The sequence below is a fragment of the Amblyraja radiata genome, chromosome 10 (genome assembly GCF_010909765.2).
Source record: "Amblyraja radiata isolate CabotCenter1 chromosome 10, sAmbRad1.1.pri, whole genome shotgun sequence".
Classification (NCBI taxonomy): domain Eukaryota; kingdom Metazoa; phylum Chordata; class Chondrichthyes; order Rajiformes; family Rajidae; genus Amblyraja; species Amblyraja radiata.
This window is the reverse complement of record NC_045965.1, coordinates 15,066,314-15,084,587: the sequence shown is the minus strand read 5'-3', so window position 1 is coordinate 15,084,587 and position 18,274 is coordinate 15,066,314. Positions and strand designations below refer to the sequence as shown.

The window sequence follows — 18,274 nt, the reverse complement described above, 5'->3', positions numbered from 1 at the left end:
CTCAGAGCATGAAAATAACAGTCCTAACATCAACTTGCTGTTTGCTTCCACGAACAAGCAACTTGACCCTGAAGTCTCTGCTCGTTAACAGCAACATCACCGTTGCAAAGATCGACACTGGTGCCAAGTACAATGTCATGTCTTTGTCTGAATTTAAACAAATCCGCAATGCCGAACGTATTGCAAACACTTCAGCCATTTTGCAAGTCTACGGCGGAGGGGAACAGCTCCCACTTGGAGAAACTGAACTGAATTGCCGCCCTGGAGTCACAAGCTCACAAACTGAACCATGGTGGTTGCAACAAAGAAGAACAATGAAGAAATCCGAATCTGCATCAACCCTAGAGACCTAAACATAGCGATCAGACAGCCACACTACTCGATGCGTACAATAGAGGAAGTTGCTGCTCAGATAAACAGTGTATCCGTGTTCTCTGTTCTGGATGCCAAAATTTGTTTTGGCAGATCCCGCAGGATCCTGACTCATCCAATCTCACCATGTTCGGCACCCCCTTTGGCCGCTATAAATTTCTGTGGATGCCCTTTGGCATCAGGTCTGCTAGTGAGGTCTTCCAACGCACAATGGAACAATTATTTGCGGGGTACCCGTGCACCATCATTGTTGATGATATTCTCGTTGCCGGACGCAACACGACTGAACATAATGCCAATTTGAAACGTGCTAAAGGCATCCATCTCAAGCTCAACCCTCTAAAATGCAGATTTCGTGTCACAGAGTTCAACTATGTCGGACATGTATTCACCAGTGATGACTTCAGACCGGACGCCTCCAAGATCACTGCCATCAACGAGACGCCAGCTCTTCCTGACGTTACAAGTTTACAGAGATTCCTGGGAATGGTCAACGTAGTGCCAAACAATTAATGGAGCGCTCACACCTTTCTAAATCTGATGTATTCTTGGACCTGCTTAACTTAAGGAACATCGCCCGTGACCCAATACTGGGGTCTCCAGCCCAACGCCTTATGTCTCAACAGACCCATACTGCCCTGCCCGTGCCCCAGCAGCTGCTGCAGCCACAGGTCCGTTCACCTCCTGTTGTCCAGAAACAACTCCAACTCAAAAGCGATGTACAGAAACGATCTTTCGACAAGTTCAGCAAACCACTTACACATCTCTCTAGTGGGCAAGTTGTTCGCCTTCGGACCGACAAAGGCTATGGCCGTTTGGGTCACATCCACAGCTCTGCCAAGGAGCCGCGCTCCTACCTGGTGAACGCCGACGGAGGAATTTACAGACGCAACCGTCAACATCTCCTTCCTGTGAAGGAACCACGTCCTGTGGTCTCGTATCCAGAAGCCACGCGTCTGACGTACCCTTCTACTGTCGGACTGTCTCTTCCCTCGTGCTCTGCTGCTGCAGATCAGCCACTGGCCATGCCCCCTACAACGTTCGACCCACCCACTCACTGGCTTCGCCGTGTTCACCCCCCCGGGTCTCCGGTGGTATCCCCGCGTGGGTTCCTGGTTACTTCCCCGGTAGGAGAAGGGAGGAGACGCGGATCTATACCGCACGCGTGCGGGACGGGTTTGTAGGCCACCCCTTAGGTATGGGGATTTTGTTTAAACCATCTATACGTCCCTGTATGCGCTAGTAGCGTATCTGGTACTGTATTACTCAGCCATTACATATTAGTGTTTATTCCTTTAGGCCACCTGCATTTAGATGTCCTGAGTTTCACTTTTATTTCTACAAGGAAAGATGTAGATTGGTTACTCCACACTAACCAATGTAGTGCTTTATTATTAGAAGCTCCGCCTACTACACTGTTCATATTATCGTAACCCCGCTTGTGCAGTTAGTCTAATTGCTGCTACACAGCTGAAGCAACTTGTTGTAGTGTACTGTCAGTGTCTTTTAATAAATTCTGTTGTACCATGTTAGTGAGAATGACTGGGTCATTTACACTCTGTTTCCAAGCAAATTGGAGGAACAGCACATCATATTCTGCTTGGCCAGCTTCCAACCTAATGGTGCGAACAATGGTTCAAAGGTTCTTTATTGTCACGTATGCACTGTACAGTGAAATTCTTGCAGCTGCCTCTATATTTTGGCTCCTTTAAGAAAAGAGAAAGGTCCAAAGTGCAACCACGTGCTGGATGTACTGGAGCACCCCAGGTCCAGGTATGCCCAGGTAAGCCCAGGTCCAGGTATGCCCAGGTAAGCCCCAGGCTGCTGTAGGGTCTCCTCCGTCGCCCTTGACCGGCTCAGCCCACCAACTGACGTCCCTCTCCTCGACTGACTGCCTCTGTGTCCCAGGGAACACCTCCTGCAGCCGATGCTGCCGGCACTGGAGGCAATACCCTGGTCCATCTCCAACCGGCGAACACCCACATGTGTCCATCGTTGCCTGTGGCTCCCTCCTCTGCACCTCTCCAAGCTTCGGCGCTAAGCTAGACAGCTTCCCAGCTTCCCCTGCAGACAGCGGCCCCCCGGATCCTTTATCGCAGCAGCAAACCAGACCTGCTGCCACACGTGGCTGCGGGCGGCCCACTGGGACTTCGACCTTGGGGGTCCTGCCAGGTCTGTCTTTGATCTTGGCAGCCCGCTGTTTTTATTCATGGCGACACTGCAGGCCCGTTCTTGTTCAGCTTCATGGCATATCCCAGGGGCTTGCTGCCACGGCACGTCTCGGGAGCTTTCCGCCTTGCATTCTCCAATTGCATTTTTGTACTTTGCATTCTCCAATTTTAGGTAACATCATTCTTTCCCCTCTTTCCTGACTCCATTGTGTACCATTTCTCCCATCAGCCCAGTCACCCTTTCATCCTGCACCCTCCCACTCCTCCTTCCACCCATATCTCTCGCTCTGGCTTTACATTTCACTATTTCAATTAGCTATGGTTATTATCTAACACTTTCATTGTGCAAATGGTGTCCAGGTCTTACAGCAGACATCGACTGTACTCCCTGTACACACATGACTGTGTGGCTAGGTTCAGCTCCACCTCAATAATTAAGTTTGCTGATGACACTGTGGTGGTGGGCCTGATCTCAGACAACGACGAGAAGGCCTACCGGGAGGAGGTGGCTGGTCTAGCACTCTGGTGCCAGGATAACAGTCTCCTCTTGAACATCAAAAAAACGAAGGAGCTGATCATGGACTTTAGGAGGGCACATCATCCGAGGACGTACACTCCATTGAGGATAAATGGGGATCCTGTGGATAGGGTGAACTGTTTTAAATATCTGGGAGTCCACATCTCCGAGGATATGACATGGGCATCACACGCCTCAGCACTCGTGAGTAAGGCAAGGCAGCGCCTTTACCACCTCAGGCAATTGAGGAAATTCAGAGTGTCTCCGAGGATCCTCCAGTGCTTCTACGCAGCGGCGGTGGAAAGCATCTTGTCCGGGAACATTACCATCTGGTTTGGGAATTGCTCTGCCAAGGACAAGAAGGCTCTGCAGAGAGTAGTGCGTTCGGCCGAACGCACTATGGGAACTTCACGTCCCCCTGCAGGAACTATACATCAGGAGGTGCAACTCCAGAGCCAACAATATCATGAGAGACCCCTTCCACCCCTGCAACGGACTGTTCCAGCTGCTACGGTCAGGCAAACGCCTCCGTTGCCATGTGGTGAGAACGGAGAGGTTGAGAAGGAGTTTCTTCCCAGAGGCCATTCGGACTGTAAACGCCTATCTCACCAGGGACTAACTCTACTGAACGTTTTTTTCCTTCCATTATTTATTATGTAAAAGAATATGTGTGTTATGATTGTGTTTATAGTTTGTTTGGTTGTTTGTCTTTTAGCACAAAAGTCCGCGAGCATTGCCACTTTCATTTCACTGCACATCTCGTATGTGTATGTGACAAATAAATTTGACTTGACTTGACTGTTTCTTTTGCTGAGGAGTTGCTAATGGATTTGTACATTGTGCAACAACTTGCAAGCCCATGACGTTAAAACAGTTCTAATTTGCATGCACCTATATAAATGGGCATGTCACCCTTCAGGTGACATGAGTGATATACAGGCTAATTGTAGCAATACAGGATCAGGAAATCCTGCTGCAAATGTCTCTCAAGCCAACTGGCAGCATGGTTTTTATCAATAATTAGACAATTCTTTCAGTCAATTTTAAATAAGATTCCTCAAGAAATGTGTGAATGCGGAGGATTTTTTTTCTTTGCATGAAAAGTTAAAATCTCTGTAATTATTGATCTGGTGATAAAATTGTAGGTCCATTTAGTAACTGAGAATGCAGTTCTGTTTCCATTTATTTATTACAAAGAGAAAAATAAATGTTGTCATTTACATTGCAAAGTTGCTAGATTTTGTTGGCTTTGTGTTTCAGAAGAACAGACATCCCATAAAATAATGTTTAAGAAGGAACTGCAGATGCTCGAAAATCGAAGGTAGACAAAAATGCTGGAGAAACTCAGTGGGCGAGGCAGCATCTATGGAGCTTCTATCCCCTGGGAAGTGCCATCTGAGGCAGCATCCTTCACTTCATGGATGCTGCCTCACCCGCTGAGTTCCCATAGAATAATGACAAGTTTTAAAATACAAGCCTTAGAACACCAGAATTGGCCATCAATGGATTTCTGAAGGATAGGTCATATTGGTTGAACATTTTCAAGACGTGTCTGTAGTTGTACTCAGGGAATATCTACAAATTTTATGTGAACTTCTAGATTACATTCAAAGAGGTTCCTCTTTGGAGACTGATAGCTGAAGTTAAAGCTCATAGAACTGAATATGAATTATAGACCAGGCCAAAAATGTGATTGAATGAACAGAACAAAAATAGCAACCAGGTACTTAAATTAGTATATAAATACTCCATCAAAGATTTCATTAGGGCTGCAACTACTCAATGTATTTATATAGAACCCATAGACATCTTGACCGGGCAGCCTAAAGTTTGCTCAGTGACAGAAAGATAGATTACTTTGTAAAAAGAGCAGATGCAGGCATTAAAATGACAGAGGTCATGGGCCATGTAGTGCATCAAGTCATGGTGATTGCCAATGATCTGTGGAAAGTCTAGAACAATTTCTGCAGGTGGGTATCGTAGGATAAAGAAGCTTGATCTAAACTTTACAAACTAACCCTCAAGAAATGAAAAACAAAATGTTGGAGGAACTCAGCAGGTCAGGCATGATCTATGGACATTGACTGTCCATCCCCTCCACAGATGTTGCCTGACCCAATGTGTTTCTCCAGCACTTTGCTTTTTGCTGAAGGTTCCAGCATCTGCACCCTCTTGGTTCCAGGAAATGATTCTGCATGCAGTGGGTGATTGCAATCTGCTCCTCTCTTTGCAAAACAACAATTGGAGCCGGTCAATTATTATTTGATTCTCAAGCTGATAGGTATTTATTAACCGGAAGTATTAACGGGCAGGGACTAAGGCATGTGTGTGGAGTTAGGTCAAAGATCAATCATAATCTCAATGAATAGTAGAAAATGCCGAAGAGCTTAATGTTCCAATTCATTTCACCTCTTTTACAATCAGCCTGAAGAATGATCCCAGCTTGAAACTTCACTGGTCTATTTTCTCCAAAGATGCTGCCTGGCCCACTGACATTTTGTGTCCAGCTTTGGTATAAACCAGCATCTGCAGTTCCCTTTCATTACATTATGGTCAGTATGGGAACAGGAAGGGGAGTTAACATTTTCAGCAACCGTGAGGTCCAGCAGCCCTTGGTGGACCAAAGGCAAATGTTCAGTGAAATGGTTGCCAAGTCTACGCTTGGTCTTGCCGATGTACAAGAGGTCACATCAGGAACACCAAATGCAATAGATGAAGTTAGAGGAGGTGTACGTGAACCTCTGTCTCACCTGGAAGAACTGCTGAGGTCCTTGGAGGGAGGAGGTGTAGGTACATCTCCTGCAGCTGCCAGGGAAAGTAGCTGGGAAGGGAAAGTAGCTGAGTGAACCACGGAGTTGCGGAGGGAGTGGTCCTCTGTGGAAGGTGGAAAGGGGTGGTGATTGGAAGATGTGACGTGGTGCGATCACATTGAAGGTGGTGAAAATGTTGGAGAATGATGTGTTGGATGTGAAGGCTGGTGGGGTGAAAGGTGAGGACCAGGGGAACTCTAGCCTTGGTCTGCCTTGGGGGAGGGGGTACGAGAGCACAACTATGGGACACAGGGGAGATGAATCTATATATGACAGCGGTAGGTAGGGTGGTGGGGGGGAGGGTATATGGAGGGGGAAACCACATTTCCTAGAGAAAGAGGAGTTCTCGGATGTCCTAGAATGGAAAGCCTCGTCTTGGGAGCAGATGCGGCGAAGACAGAGAAAATGAGCTAATTAAGCTAATATTGTCCCCACATTCAAGAGGGGAGTGAGGATAGGCCCGGAAACAATGGCTGGTGACCTTTTCATCAGTGATGTTTTTCACCAAGAACCTTCAGCAAGTCTATGAGCTCCCTGCCAAAGATGCCACACTCCACAGAATGTCAGATCAGAGTGATGGTGAAATGAGAGTGATACGCTTTGAGTGGAACCCTATGTCTCCTAAACCTATCATGCTTCATATGTGACACTTACAGTTCACAGTTTGCACTGTTGGACAGCAGTGTAAAACAATAATCTGCTGTGAGATCAAAACTGAGGTCATCAGAAATAAGGCATTCTGAATTTCACATCTGGAATTTGCTTGGCTGTGGTCAAAATGCCAAAGGTTATTCGACTGCTATGGTTAATATTCTACAGAACTGGTCATTCTTGTCATGAAGGCATCAGCACCCTGCACTATGATATCAACTTGCTCATGCTGGAGCTGATTTTTTTCCATTCTGTCTACAAAAGTGGACGTTGTTGGTTGAATGGTTGCAAGAGATTGAAAATATTTTGTTGCTCCTCAGCAGTTTTCTTTTCACTGATGATTCTATAGCTCTTGAAGGGAACATTTGTTCGCAATCTTGTTGAAATGCCTAATGTTCATTATCACATATACCACAGCGTTTAAATATTTCAAAGCCAGGAGACCAATTCTGGATGAGCAGACTAGGAGTAGCAACAAGGGAGTAAAAATGCGTTGACAATACAGTGAGGCAAAATGAGGGCTAGACAGATGATAAAGTAGAAGCACATTGGGGAAAATTGATTCCGTAAACAACAAATCATATCAAAGCTCTGCAGTCTTGCCATATCCAGTTAAAACTAATAATAGACATTCAACCAACTAATGAGGAGCAAACTCTAGCAAAATGTCTCTCCTCAATTGTGGCAGATTATATTATATTCATGCAAATGACAAGTCCAAAGAGTTTAGTTCATAGATACAGCATAGAAACAGGTCCTTTGGTCCACCAGGTCCTTACTGACCAGTGATCACCTGTTCACACTAGTTCCATGTTATCCCACTTTCTCATCCACTTCCTGCACACGGGAGGCCAATTAATCAACAAACCTGCAGGTCTTAGGGATTTGGGAGAAAGCCTGAGCAGCCAGAGGGAATCTACATGGTCACAGGGAGAACGGGCAAACTCCGCACAGACAGCAGTCGAGGCTAGGATCAAATTCGGGTCTTTGGCACTGCGAGGTAGCAGCTCTACCAGCTCCACCACTGTGCCACCCAAAGGGCTTGCAAACTACATTCAGCATAATCCATCTCAGCCTCCTTCTGTGATCTCCAACCTTACAATCTTCAGCATATTTTTATTCACTCTACATCGTATTAAGAAATGCTCATAGTATTGGATACAGCACAGGCTGTGGGCCCAGTTACAACTGTGTTGTTGCACGGAAATGTGTCACAGACTAGCCCTGATCTAAACAGTTACAATCTTACTGTAACAGTGACATCCATTTTATAATGTTGACAATTAGCCAGATATAAACAGGCAAGCCAACAATGGTGTTCTCTCCAGGTGAGCACACACTGCATTCAAACTCTTATTAGACTCAGTTGGTTATGTTGAACATATCATTTGTGTTCTTGATAGCAGTTTCACAAAGCAGAGGCTCAATACTGAGCTGTCATTGGAAAAGGTCTAAAGGGAAGCAGGGGGAAAGGTTCAAGAATTTGATCAGAGCCTCTTTGAAGATAAGCAGCATCCACATAACGTCCTGAAAATGCCATTCCCATGCCTGCCCAGAATGAAGAAAAAGCATTCAGGAAGGTATTGAGCTCAAGGCCAATCATCGGGAGCAACTCACGATGACCCTCACAACATCTGTGGAGGAGTCTGCAGTCTGAGGATAAAACAGGAGGTCCTGCCTATAAAAAGCACAACAAAAGCATCCCAGATAACTGCCACTCCATCTGTCTATTAAAATGTCAAGCCTTCTCAGAATCTTGTATAAAGAATATATCAACAAGGTATTTTCACTTGGGCAATTTACACCTGGAGGACATAATTTCAGAATCTATGGTCCCCTATTTTAGACGGAAAGAAAGGAGACATTTTCTCTCAGCTGGTTGTGAATCTTTGGAATCCTTCAAATCAGATAGAATTGGAAGCTGAGGTAGAAATATTTGGTCAGGAAACGCGGGAAGGAAAGTGGCCCCTCCTGTTTATATTTCTTATTGCTTTTTCCCCAATTATCAACAAGGTGATGGACGGTGTTATGAGGTGACATTTATCCCATTAGTCCGTGCATGGTGCTCTTTTTGGGTTCCACTTGTCATTTATGCCTTTATGCTTCACTCGTCATTACAGCCTGGTTTAAACTTGGAGAAATATGTTCTAAAGGTGAGACAGAATCCACACACTTAATTTTAAAGCAGCATTTAAATGAGTGCTGTGTCAAGGAGCCTGAGCAAAATTAGTCACTAGGAATAAGGAAAGAATGTTTCATTGAACAGAACCATTTCTGCCACAGAGAAAATGGTTCTGTTTGCAGCCAAATCACTTTCTGGCCCAAGACTTAAGGGCCTGTCCCACTTTCACGACTTAATTCATGACCTTTTTTACTCGTGGACATATTTCATCAGGCTAGAAAAACGCCGCGACCCACTTGATGCCACGAGTACCTACGACTAGCATCGCGACCTGCTACGACCTCTTGACGACCATGCTGCGAGTATGAGTCAAGGGCAAACTCGGCAGTGGTCGTGAATTCGGTCGTGAAAGTGGGACAGGCCCTTTAAACTGCAAGAGTTCACGGGGGCTATGCCCTTTGGTCCAAATAGCTTCAGCTCTTCCATCGATGACCTTCACTCCACCATATCTGAAATGTATTATATTTGCTTATTATGGCACAGTATTAATTCTGTGAGAATATGTTCACCACACTGTCTTCTGATGACAGTCCAATACGATGATTAATTTCCATTTTATTTATCAAGGACAATTTGGGTTGGAATTGAAAGTCGGCTTTGTCAGCAACACTCACATACGATAAATAAATACAATTACAGAAGTGAAACTCGGGAATGCTGTAAAACTCCCACCAAACAATGGTGACAGACATCAAAAATGATTATACAAAATTCAGTCTGAGATCATTCTGAAGAAAGGTCCCAACCTGAAAAATGTTCTGTCCATTTCCCATCCACAGATGTTGCATGACCCACTAGTGGGAGAGTCTCCCACATTTCCACTGGTGGGAGAGGGTAGGACTTGAGGTCATAGCCCCAGAATTAAAGGACCTTCTTTTAGGAAGGAGATGAGGAGGAGAATATGTGGCATTCTTTACCACAGAAGGCTGTGCAGGCAAGTCAGTGGATATATTTAAGACAGAGATAGATAGATTCTTGATTAGTACGGGTGTCAGAGGTTATGGGGAGAAGGCAGGAGAATGTGGTTAGGAGGGAGAGATAGATCAGCCGTGATTGAATGGCGTAGATTTGATGGGCCGAATGGCCTAATTCTGCTCCTATCACATGATCTTATGACCCGCTGAGTTGTTCCAGCATTTAGTTTATATATATATATATATATATATATATCAAAATCGTGATTTATTTATTGTTTGATGGATAAAAAAAGACTACCTGGAATCATTCAGGTGTCGAGGCAAGGTGCGATTTACTTCATTATTTCATAATCCGAAATGCCATTTTAATTTATACATAGCGTGTCAGAAATGTTTAATTAAAAAGTATCATTCGGGAAATAAAGTACCTTGTGTCATACAAGCCTTTTTTTGTTCTTTAATATTCATCCCCGTGCTGTCCCCCCCACCCACAACCCCCACATCACACACAACCCCAACCCCCACCCCAACCAGTGAACGAGTCAAGTGACTAATGTATCGGTCTGTGGTGCGTTTTTTTGCTGATTTACATGGGGTTGTGCGGGCGAGGTTACTAGCGGACACAGACCGAGGGCAGGGTCAGTGAGTCGCCATCGCCTCCTCTAGCAAACTTGCTTCATCTTTGGCTGGCATTGCGTCGGCGGCGCGCACGCTGCAAGTCACGTCGTTCTGTTTCGGAACGCGGAGACAGGCAGCGGCTACATTAGAATCGCTACATTAGTGCCGGCGCTGGGAGCAACTGAGCTGGAAGCGGCTACACCGGCGCTGGGAGTAACTGAGCTGGAAGCGGCTACATTAGTGTCGGCGCTCGAAGCAACTGAGCGGGACGCGGCTACATTAGTGCCGTCTCTGGGAGCAACTGAGCGGGACGCGGCTACATTAGTATCGGCGCTGGGTGCAGGTGAACGGGACCCCGGACGTCCCTGAGTAGCGAGGCCGGCACCGCTCCCTCAGCCGTCCTTTCATTGCTCGTTGGGGCCAGGCAAGTTCCGAGCGTCGCCGTAGCCCTTGTCCAAACATTTTGGATCGCACTGAACGACGAGCTGGGCTTTTGCTGTGTTTTTTTCGGGCCGGTTTCAGGTTACTCCTGCCCAATGATCTTTGCTCCTGCCTCTATTTCTTTCTTTTTTTCTTTCTTCCTCTTCCTCCTCCCCCCCCGAGTTCTCCTCTCCCTTACATCCTAGCGCACGCTGTCCGTAGATCACGTGTCGCATCTTCGAGTCCGTGGACCAGACACGTTGTTTCATGGATGGGGAAAATGGCCCAGCGAATGACTATCTGGCGCAGTGACTACCCTTGTATTGTATTGTTTCCCCTCTTAAATAATGTCACATTTAGCTGCTGAATCGTCTAACCTTCCTTTAAGCCTTGACCTTTGTCCTGTTTAAAACATTCGGAACGTTAACATGCAATGTCCTGTTAACTTTTTTTAGATTAAACATAAAATGCTAGTAAGCATTCTTAACTAACTGGGAATCGGAGTTTTGAATTTTAGTTGGTTGTGTGTAAGTTGAAATTTTACTGGAGCTATGATTTAATTTGTCCCGCTTCCTATGCGTTGATCTGGTTTATTTTAAGTGTACTTTTTTTCTCGCAGGAAGTTGATGGCGAGCGGGACAACGATGGCGCTCAGATCCCGGCGAATTTCCGCCAAGTCTTTGGAGGACGACGGTGTGAGAACCTCGGAAGGACTTGGCGAGGAGTACGATCGGTCGGTCAGCAATGGTGCGTTTATTCTACTCTCTTCTCTCGGTTCATTGTGCTTAATTTCAGTGGAATATTATGAAATGAGCTTTGTTCCAATCTAAAGTCAGAAATTGCTGAAGATGGTCTGACAACATGTATGGGGTAAGTCGGATTGTGTTCACTGTCCTTACGCAAGTGTAGTGAGGTGCAGGTATAATGAAAACTTTGCTTACAGCAACAATACAGACACATAGACTCAGACAATACACACTAACTTAATAATACATGATTACATGGCACGGTGTAGTATTTCATTGCCTGGGCTGGATTGAGGTTATGTTGGTCGGCCCAAGACCCCGTTTGTTTTCGGAAAGTAATCATTTCTGGACCGGTATCTCCTGCTGGTGGTAACAGCAAGAAGAAGGCATGGCCCAGATGGTGGGCTCTTTGAATGGTAATGTTGCCTTAAGGCAGTGTCTCGTGTACATGCTTCGATGTTATGGAGGGCTGTGCTTATGATGGCTGAATCTACTACTCTGCAGCTTCTTGCATTCCTGTACATTGGAATTACTGTACCAGTCCATGTTGTAACCAGTCGGGATACTTACCACAGTGCTTCTGGAGATGTTTGTCAGCATATTCAGTGACATGCCAAATCTTTTTAAATTTCTAAGAATGTAGGGTAGTGTTAATGGCACAAATAGGCACATTGGTGTGTGCCTATTTGTGCCTATTTCCACTTTTTCTTCAGATGGAGTATGGTAATGAATACAATAGACAATAGGTGGAGGTCGAGCTAACACCGCCATTCAATGTGATCATGGCTGATCATCCCCAATCAGTGCCTTCTCCCCATATCCCCTGACTCTGCTATCTCTAAGAGCCCTATCTAGCTCTTTCTTGGAAGTATCCAGAGAACCGGTCTGAGGCATAGAATTCCACAAACTAGCAACTCTCTGTGTGAAAACGTGTTTCCTTATCTCCGTTCTAAATGGCTTACCCCTTATTCTTAAACTGTGGCCCCTGGTTCTGGACTCCCCCCCCCCCCACCCCCCCAAAAAATAATTTGCAAAAGCCACTTTGATGTGGATCAGTGTTCACTTGCAATTGCTGAGATGACCTTGTTTAAGCTATGTAATGGTTGTGGTAGAAAACCCATTGCCTTCACACATGATATGACTCGTGAGATCTTTATTTATGGCATGTCTTGATGCTTCTGTTAGGTCAGTGGGGATCTGTGAGGCAATAGCTTGCTCAACTTCCTTTTTGTGTGGTTGCTGACTTTTTAATGTTCCAAACTCTTGACCGAATTTGATGATCATCTCACGTAGGTGTGTGTGTGTGTGTGTGGATGGTTTGACTGGAAAGCATTGCGCACAATTTTTCACTGTATCTTGGTGCACAATTATAATCATAAACAAATGGCAATACCTACATTGGGGAAATCGGCCATTTATTAAGTTGTGAATGAGATTATCAATTATAAGCACAAGGATTATTCCAGTCTATTGATGTTTGATGATTAAGTGATTGTTTTGTTTCGCCTCTTAATTAATTCCTATTCATTTGAAACTTCCAGCAAAAGATTAATACCAGTCAGTTCTGTTTTCTCTCGGGCAGCAATCTGTCCATTTAATGAATGAGATGTTGTTGATGTTGGTATGTTTGTCAGACTCTTTCTAGACACCTATCGGTGGATATCTGGTGGAAATGTCTATTCCGTTTGTCAGCCCTGCTTCACAAGTATTGTTTGGGCCCTTCACTGATGAGCAGTTGTAAAATTGCAGGGCTGAGGAAAGGTTAAGAACTTTAAAGTGTGGTAGTTTCTTTAACCATTCTTCCTGTATTGCTCAAGTCTTGAAATTACTTTGGATCCTTCTCTGTCTTGAGAGGGATCTGATTGTTAAACTGTTATGGGGCCTAGATTTGATGCTATTTTTCATAAATCGACAAGGAGTTGTGAACCAAGTGGTGCTTGGCTGCCCACTCAGCCACTGCAAAGAATGAGCAAGCGTTTGTATGTGATATATTACAGATTATTATTGTCTACGCCAGGGTTCAAATACTTGCTTATTCATGTGAAACTCAGAGTAAACAGTATACATACAATCATGATAAACACACCAATAGTGCAAAGATTGCAGAGCAATGTGAAGAAATTCCATGGAAAGGAGGTCGATCATTTTCTGCAGCAGAAGCCAGCATCTTGCTTTTGGACTTTGTTATGTATGTTTCATACTGGAATAAAATGTTTAACTCACTAAATTAACACATTAAAATGGAAAAACATGAAAGCAGGGTTGTCTTTCAAACTGGAAGCCGGTGACAAATGGTGTGAAACAGGGATCGGATCCATACCCATGTTTGTCATTGATATTAACGAAATGGTTGTGAAAAGTAGATGGCGTGGTTGGTAAGCTTGTGGATGACACCAAACGTAGTGGCATAGTGGAGAGTGAATAAGGTTTTCTCAGATTACAACAGGATTTTGATTGATGGGGCTGAGGAATGGCAGATTGTTTAATTTGGATTAATATGTGGTGTTCTATTTTGGAAAAATAAAGTAGTGTAGGATGTGCATAGTCAATGGTGGGGCCTGGAAAGTGTTCTGAAAGTTTGGTGATGGCTTGTATTTGTACCAGTCTTCTGGATAATCTAAACCCCTTGCAATAGGAGATAGAAAACAATAGGTGTATGAAGGACACTATTTTCCTTGCCTGACCTTCAACCCTGGATCACCTTGACAATTAGAACACCTTGACAATAAAAACACTTAGGTTAAGATGCTATTCATTGACCACAGCTCACCCTTAACTGAAGAAATTTATGAATATACATAACAATACACTAATCTGAGTCGAGGTACTGTAGACTATCAAGACCTGTTAGAAAGGAACCTGGTACATTGAAATTGATGCCACAGGTTAGACAGGATGAAGAAGCCATTTGGCATGCTTGACTTTCTTGGTCAGTGTGTTGAGTATGCGGTTCATCTAACTGAAAAGGCTGCAAAAAAAGCTTTGCCAGGTTGTTAGAGCCTCTGGAAGGCTTGAGTTACAAGGAGAGACTGGACAGGCTGGGTTGTTGTTCACTTGAGTGCAGGAAGCTGCAGTTTGACCTTGTGGGGGTTTAGAAAATCACGAGGGTCATTGTTCAGGTGAATAACTGCAGTTATTTCCCTAGGGTAGGGGAGTCCAAACTTAGAAGCTATTTGTTTAAATTGAGATGAGAAAGATTGATAAGAATCCTGAGGAGCAACTATTTCATACAGATAGTGGGGGGGATTATGCATGAACCGTCCGAGGAATTGGTGGAGCTGGCTACAATTATGTAAAAGACCACTGGACAGGTACATGGATAGAAACATTTTGGATGTTTACGAGCCAGGTGCAGGCAAGTGGGACTAGTGCAGTTTGGCAACCTGGTCAGCGTTGACCAGTTTGACTGAAGGGTCTTTTTCCATGCTGTATGGTGCTGACTGATGCTACGCACCTTAACTGTACAAGCAATTAGTTTTTGGAAGCTGGTGTTTAGTTTGATTTAGAGATGCAGCGTGGAAACAGGCCCTTAGTCCCACCGATTCTGCACCGACCAGCGATCCCCGCACATTAACACTACCCTACACACACACTAGGGACAATTTTACATTTACACCAAGCCAATTAACCAACAAACCTGTACGTCTTTGGAGTGCGAGAGGAAACCGAAGATCTCTGAGAAAACCCACGCAGGTGACGGGGAGAATGTTCGAACTCTACAGGCAAGCACCCATAGTCTGGATCGAACCCCGGTCTCTGGCGCTGTAAGGCAGTAGCTCTTCCGCCGTGTCTGATATAAAGTTGTGAAAGTCCTTGAAGGTGGAATAAAAACTTACTTGAATGAGGGAATGTGGTTGCTCGGCTTGCAGCAAAAAAGTTTGTGGCATTTTGGTGTTCAAGGTAATGAGATTATTGGGTGCCTGATGGAAAGCATGTACTCAGTGTATCAAGAGGCTTTGTCCCTTTCTCTGCCATAGTGTCTAGACAGGGTATTAGGATGGGAACTGTATCCATTAGTGCAAGGGTTCCCAACCTGGGGTAAATTTACCCCCAGGGGGTAAATTTTGTTGGTTCTGGATTTGTCCATATTTTTTCTCATTGACTGACTGTGTTTGGTTCTGGTATCTGTTCATCATTAGTTGTTCATCTGGTATCTGTTCATCATTAGTTGTTCATAAATAAGTGGAATAACTTTGTTATGTGCTATTCAAGTTGCCAGGGCTAAACAGGCCAAAAAAGGTTGGGAACCCCTGTATTAGTGTATGGTTTTAAAAATGACGAGGAACAGATTCTGTAGTCCTGGGCAAAAGACAAAGGGAAGAAGGCTACCCATGCAGAAAGCAGTTATGCTTTGGAATCTGCCAATTATACTCTTGGAAATGTTGAATTGGGTGATTGAATGGGTACAAGAAAATAACTTTCTTGGTTTTACGTTGGTGTGGATGAGATAGATGGGTTCTGTGTGTGTCCTGTGAACCATGGGTGGAGGACATGGGTTTGGGGTGAAAAGAGGGGGTCTTGGAGGGAAACTCAGGAGGTATACCTTGAATGTTTGTGGCTGGTGAGTGAGATGGTGCATGCAAGAACAGTACCATTTTGAGGTATCTGGACAGTACTTAAATTATTTTGTAATGGTAAATTATTTTGGCATGTAAGTATGTAGGATTGATGTGGATGGGCATGGTGACTGCATTGGTACGGTGGGCCGAACGACCTGTTTCTGTGCTGTACAACTCTGAATCTATGACCTTGTCCAGTCTCTCCTGATAACTCAAGTCAACTAGAAGGTTGCAACATGATGGAAAATTGTATTTCTTGAGCTTTGGTTAAGACTTGTTGTAACTGTGGAAGACCCCAAGCAGAAATATCATTATGAGAATGGGATAGTGAATTAAAATGGTAGGTTGTTGGAAACTTGGTCGTTCATGTGGACTGAGTATGGGTACTCTGTAATGCAGACATCCGATCTTTGGTTTATCCAAAGTGGGAGAGGCTGTATTGTAGACACAAGATGCAGTACACTAGATTGGAAGAAATACAAGTGATTTGCTGAATCTCCTGGGTGGTCGGCATGGTGCGCAGAAGGGCCTGGTCCCATGTTACATCTCCCAATGACTAGTATGATAGTGTTGAAAAGCTGGTTGGAAGCAGATATAGGCATGCACTTGATGGGCTGAGTGGCCACCTACACTCTAATGATCCTTTGATACTGTAATCTTCAATAGCTATCTTCTTTATATTCCCTAACTATCGAATCCATTTGTAAACTGGTTAGGCGAGGTGCACACAGCCCAATTTGTTGGTTAAAAGGACCCGGTCATGTGGGGTGAGTCAGATTTGTACAGTATTTCAGCTAATTTTTATTTTGTGTGTTTTTTTTTGTTTTTTTTGAAAGTTCAATCTTTAACAGCCTGACTTGGAAACTCTTAAAGGTGGTTTTGTGATCAAGAGAGCCGAGTCTCTCCATTAATTGGAAAATGTTTGGCCTGAGTGACATTGAATAGCTTCCACGATGTGGCCTTATTTGTTGTTGTCGCTGTTCATGCTCGTCGTTTGCACAGTAAATTACTCCTTGAGTCACTGGGAACTTTTCAACCCCTGAGCCCAAACCTCTGTCTTTTTTTGTTTTTAATGTTAGTGTTGATTTTCATTTCCTGGTCACTTTTGGACAGCTTTGTGTGATCCACCATTTTAGTCTACAGTTCTGGATCCACTGCTGGTCAAAAATAGTGTGAGGTGGGGGAGGGTTCTTAACTGTTTAGTATCTGCTCCCAAACTTAAACTACATTTTGAACAAGGAGTTTATTTTCTACACTTTTCTTTAGCAATTGGAGCAAAGTACTTGACCCATCAGAACTCGCTCATGCTTGTAGCAAATCAGTAAGACTGAACTTATTGTGCAAGTCGCTAAATCCTTGCCATGTTCTATTTGACCCATGCATAGAAGAAATGGTGATACTGTTTAATGCGGAAGTCCTATATTCTAGACTGCCGTTCCTCTATCAGACTGGTGGATATTTGTCACTGTTTCTATTTATAAACAAAACTTTCAAAAGCAAAGTAAATATTTACGTGTACATCAATTTTTTAATTGAAATTTCATGAAATATTAAAATGCAAAAATCACTTGTTATCCTTAAGTAAATCAAATTAAAATGTAATTTGTTCCTCTTTATACTAATCCATTAGCTGGTTCAGTAATCAGATTTACTAATGCAAATTATAGGCGTGTTGTGCCAGTGGGCCATGAGGAGTTGAATATCGGAGCGCAGGTGGGAAATCTACAGTTGTCACATGAAGGTTGCAGTGTAGCAACATTATCTCAACAGTTTAAATTGTATGCATACGACATTCTTGTCTCAGTATATTTTCACATTTTTGCTGATCAGTGCTTGTTTGTCAAGAGTTGTTATCCATTAATCTGAGATTTGAAGAGCTTGAGGTTAAGCCCCTGTCCCACTGTACGAGGTAATTCAAGAGTTCTCCTGAGTTTCCCCTGATTCAAACTCGGAGAATTACGCTAATGGCCGTTCATGGGTACTCGGGGCTCTCGTGGAAATTTTTCACAATGTTGAAAAATCTTCACGAGTTTACCACATTTCCCGGGTACCTGCCGTTAGCGTTACGAGCCGCTAAGAGATGTCCCGAGCTCCGACGTTCCCGGTAAGTACATTCTGCATACTTCCCACGAGTCCGTTTAAAAAAAAATTATTTTAATTTTTAATTTTTTTTACAATGCGGGAGAACTCTTGAATTACCTCACACAGTGGGACAGGGGCTTAAGAGTAAACTAACACAAATTTTAACGTTCTGTATCTGGAGACATACAAATGGCTTTGAGCCATTCTCTGACATTCATGTAAATATTAT

At 44.1% G+C, this 18,274-nt stretch overlaps 1 protein-coding gene across 3 annotated transcripts in view; it reads left to right on the top strand.

Moving 5' to 3' along the window:
• Positions 1-10,281: 10,281 nt before the first annotated feature.
• Positions 10,282-18,274, top strand: part of soat1 (sterol O-acyltransferase 1) — a 42,305-nt gene continuing 34,312 nt past the window's right edge. Inside the window, exons 1-2 of one of the 3 annotated variants that reach the window (XM_033028146.1) lie at positions 10,282-10,662; positions 11,278-11,405. In XM_033028146.1, the coding sequence (XP_032884037.1) occupies positions 11,285-11,405 (121 nt within the window). In that variant the 5' untranslated portion in view covers positions 10,282-10,662; positions 11,278-11,284. Of the gene's footprint in view, positions 10,663-10,875; positions 10,979-11,030; positions 11,179-11,277; positions 11,406-18,274 lie in introns of those variants that run through there. The other 2 variants (XM_033028144.1, XM_033028145.1) reach the window with 2 other exon arrangements.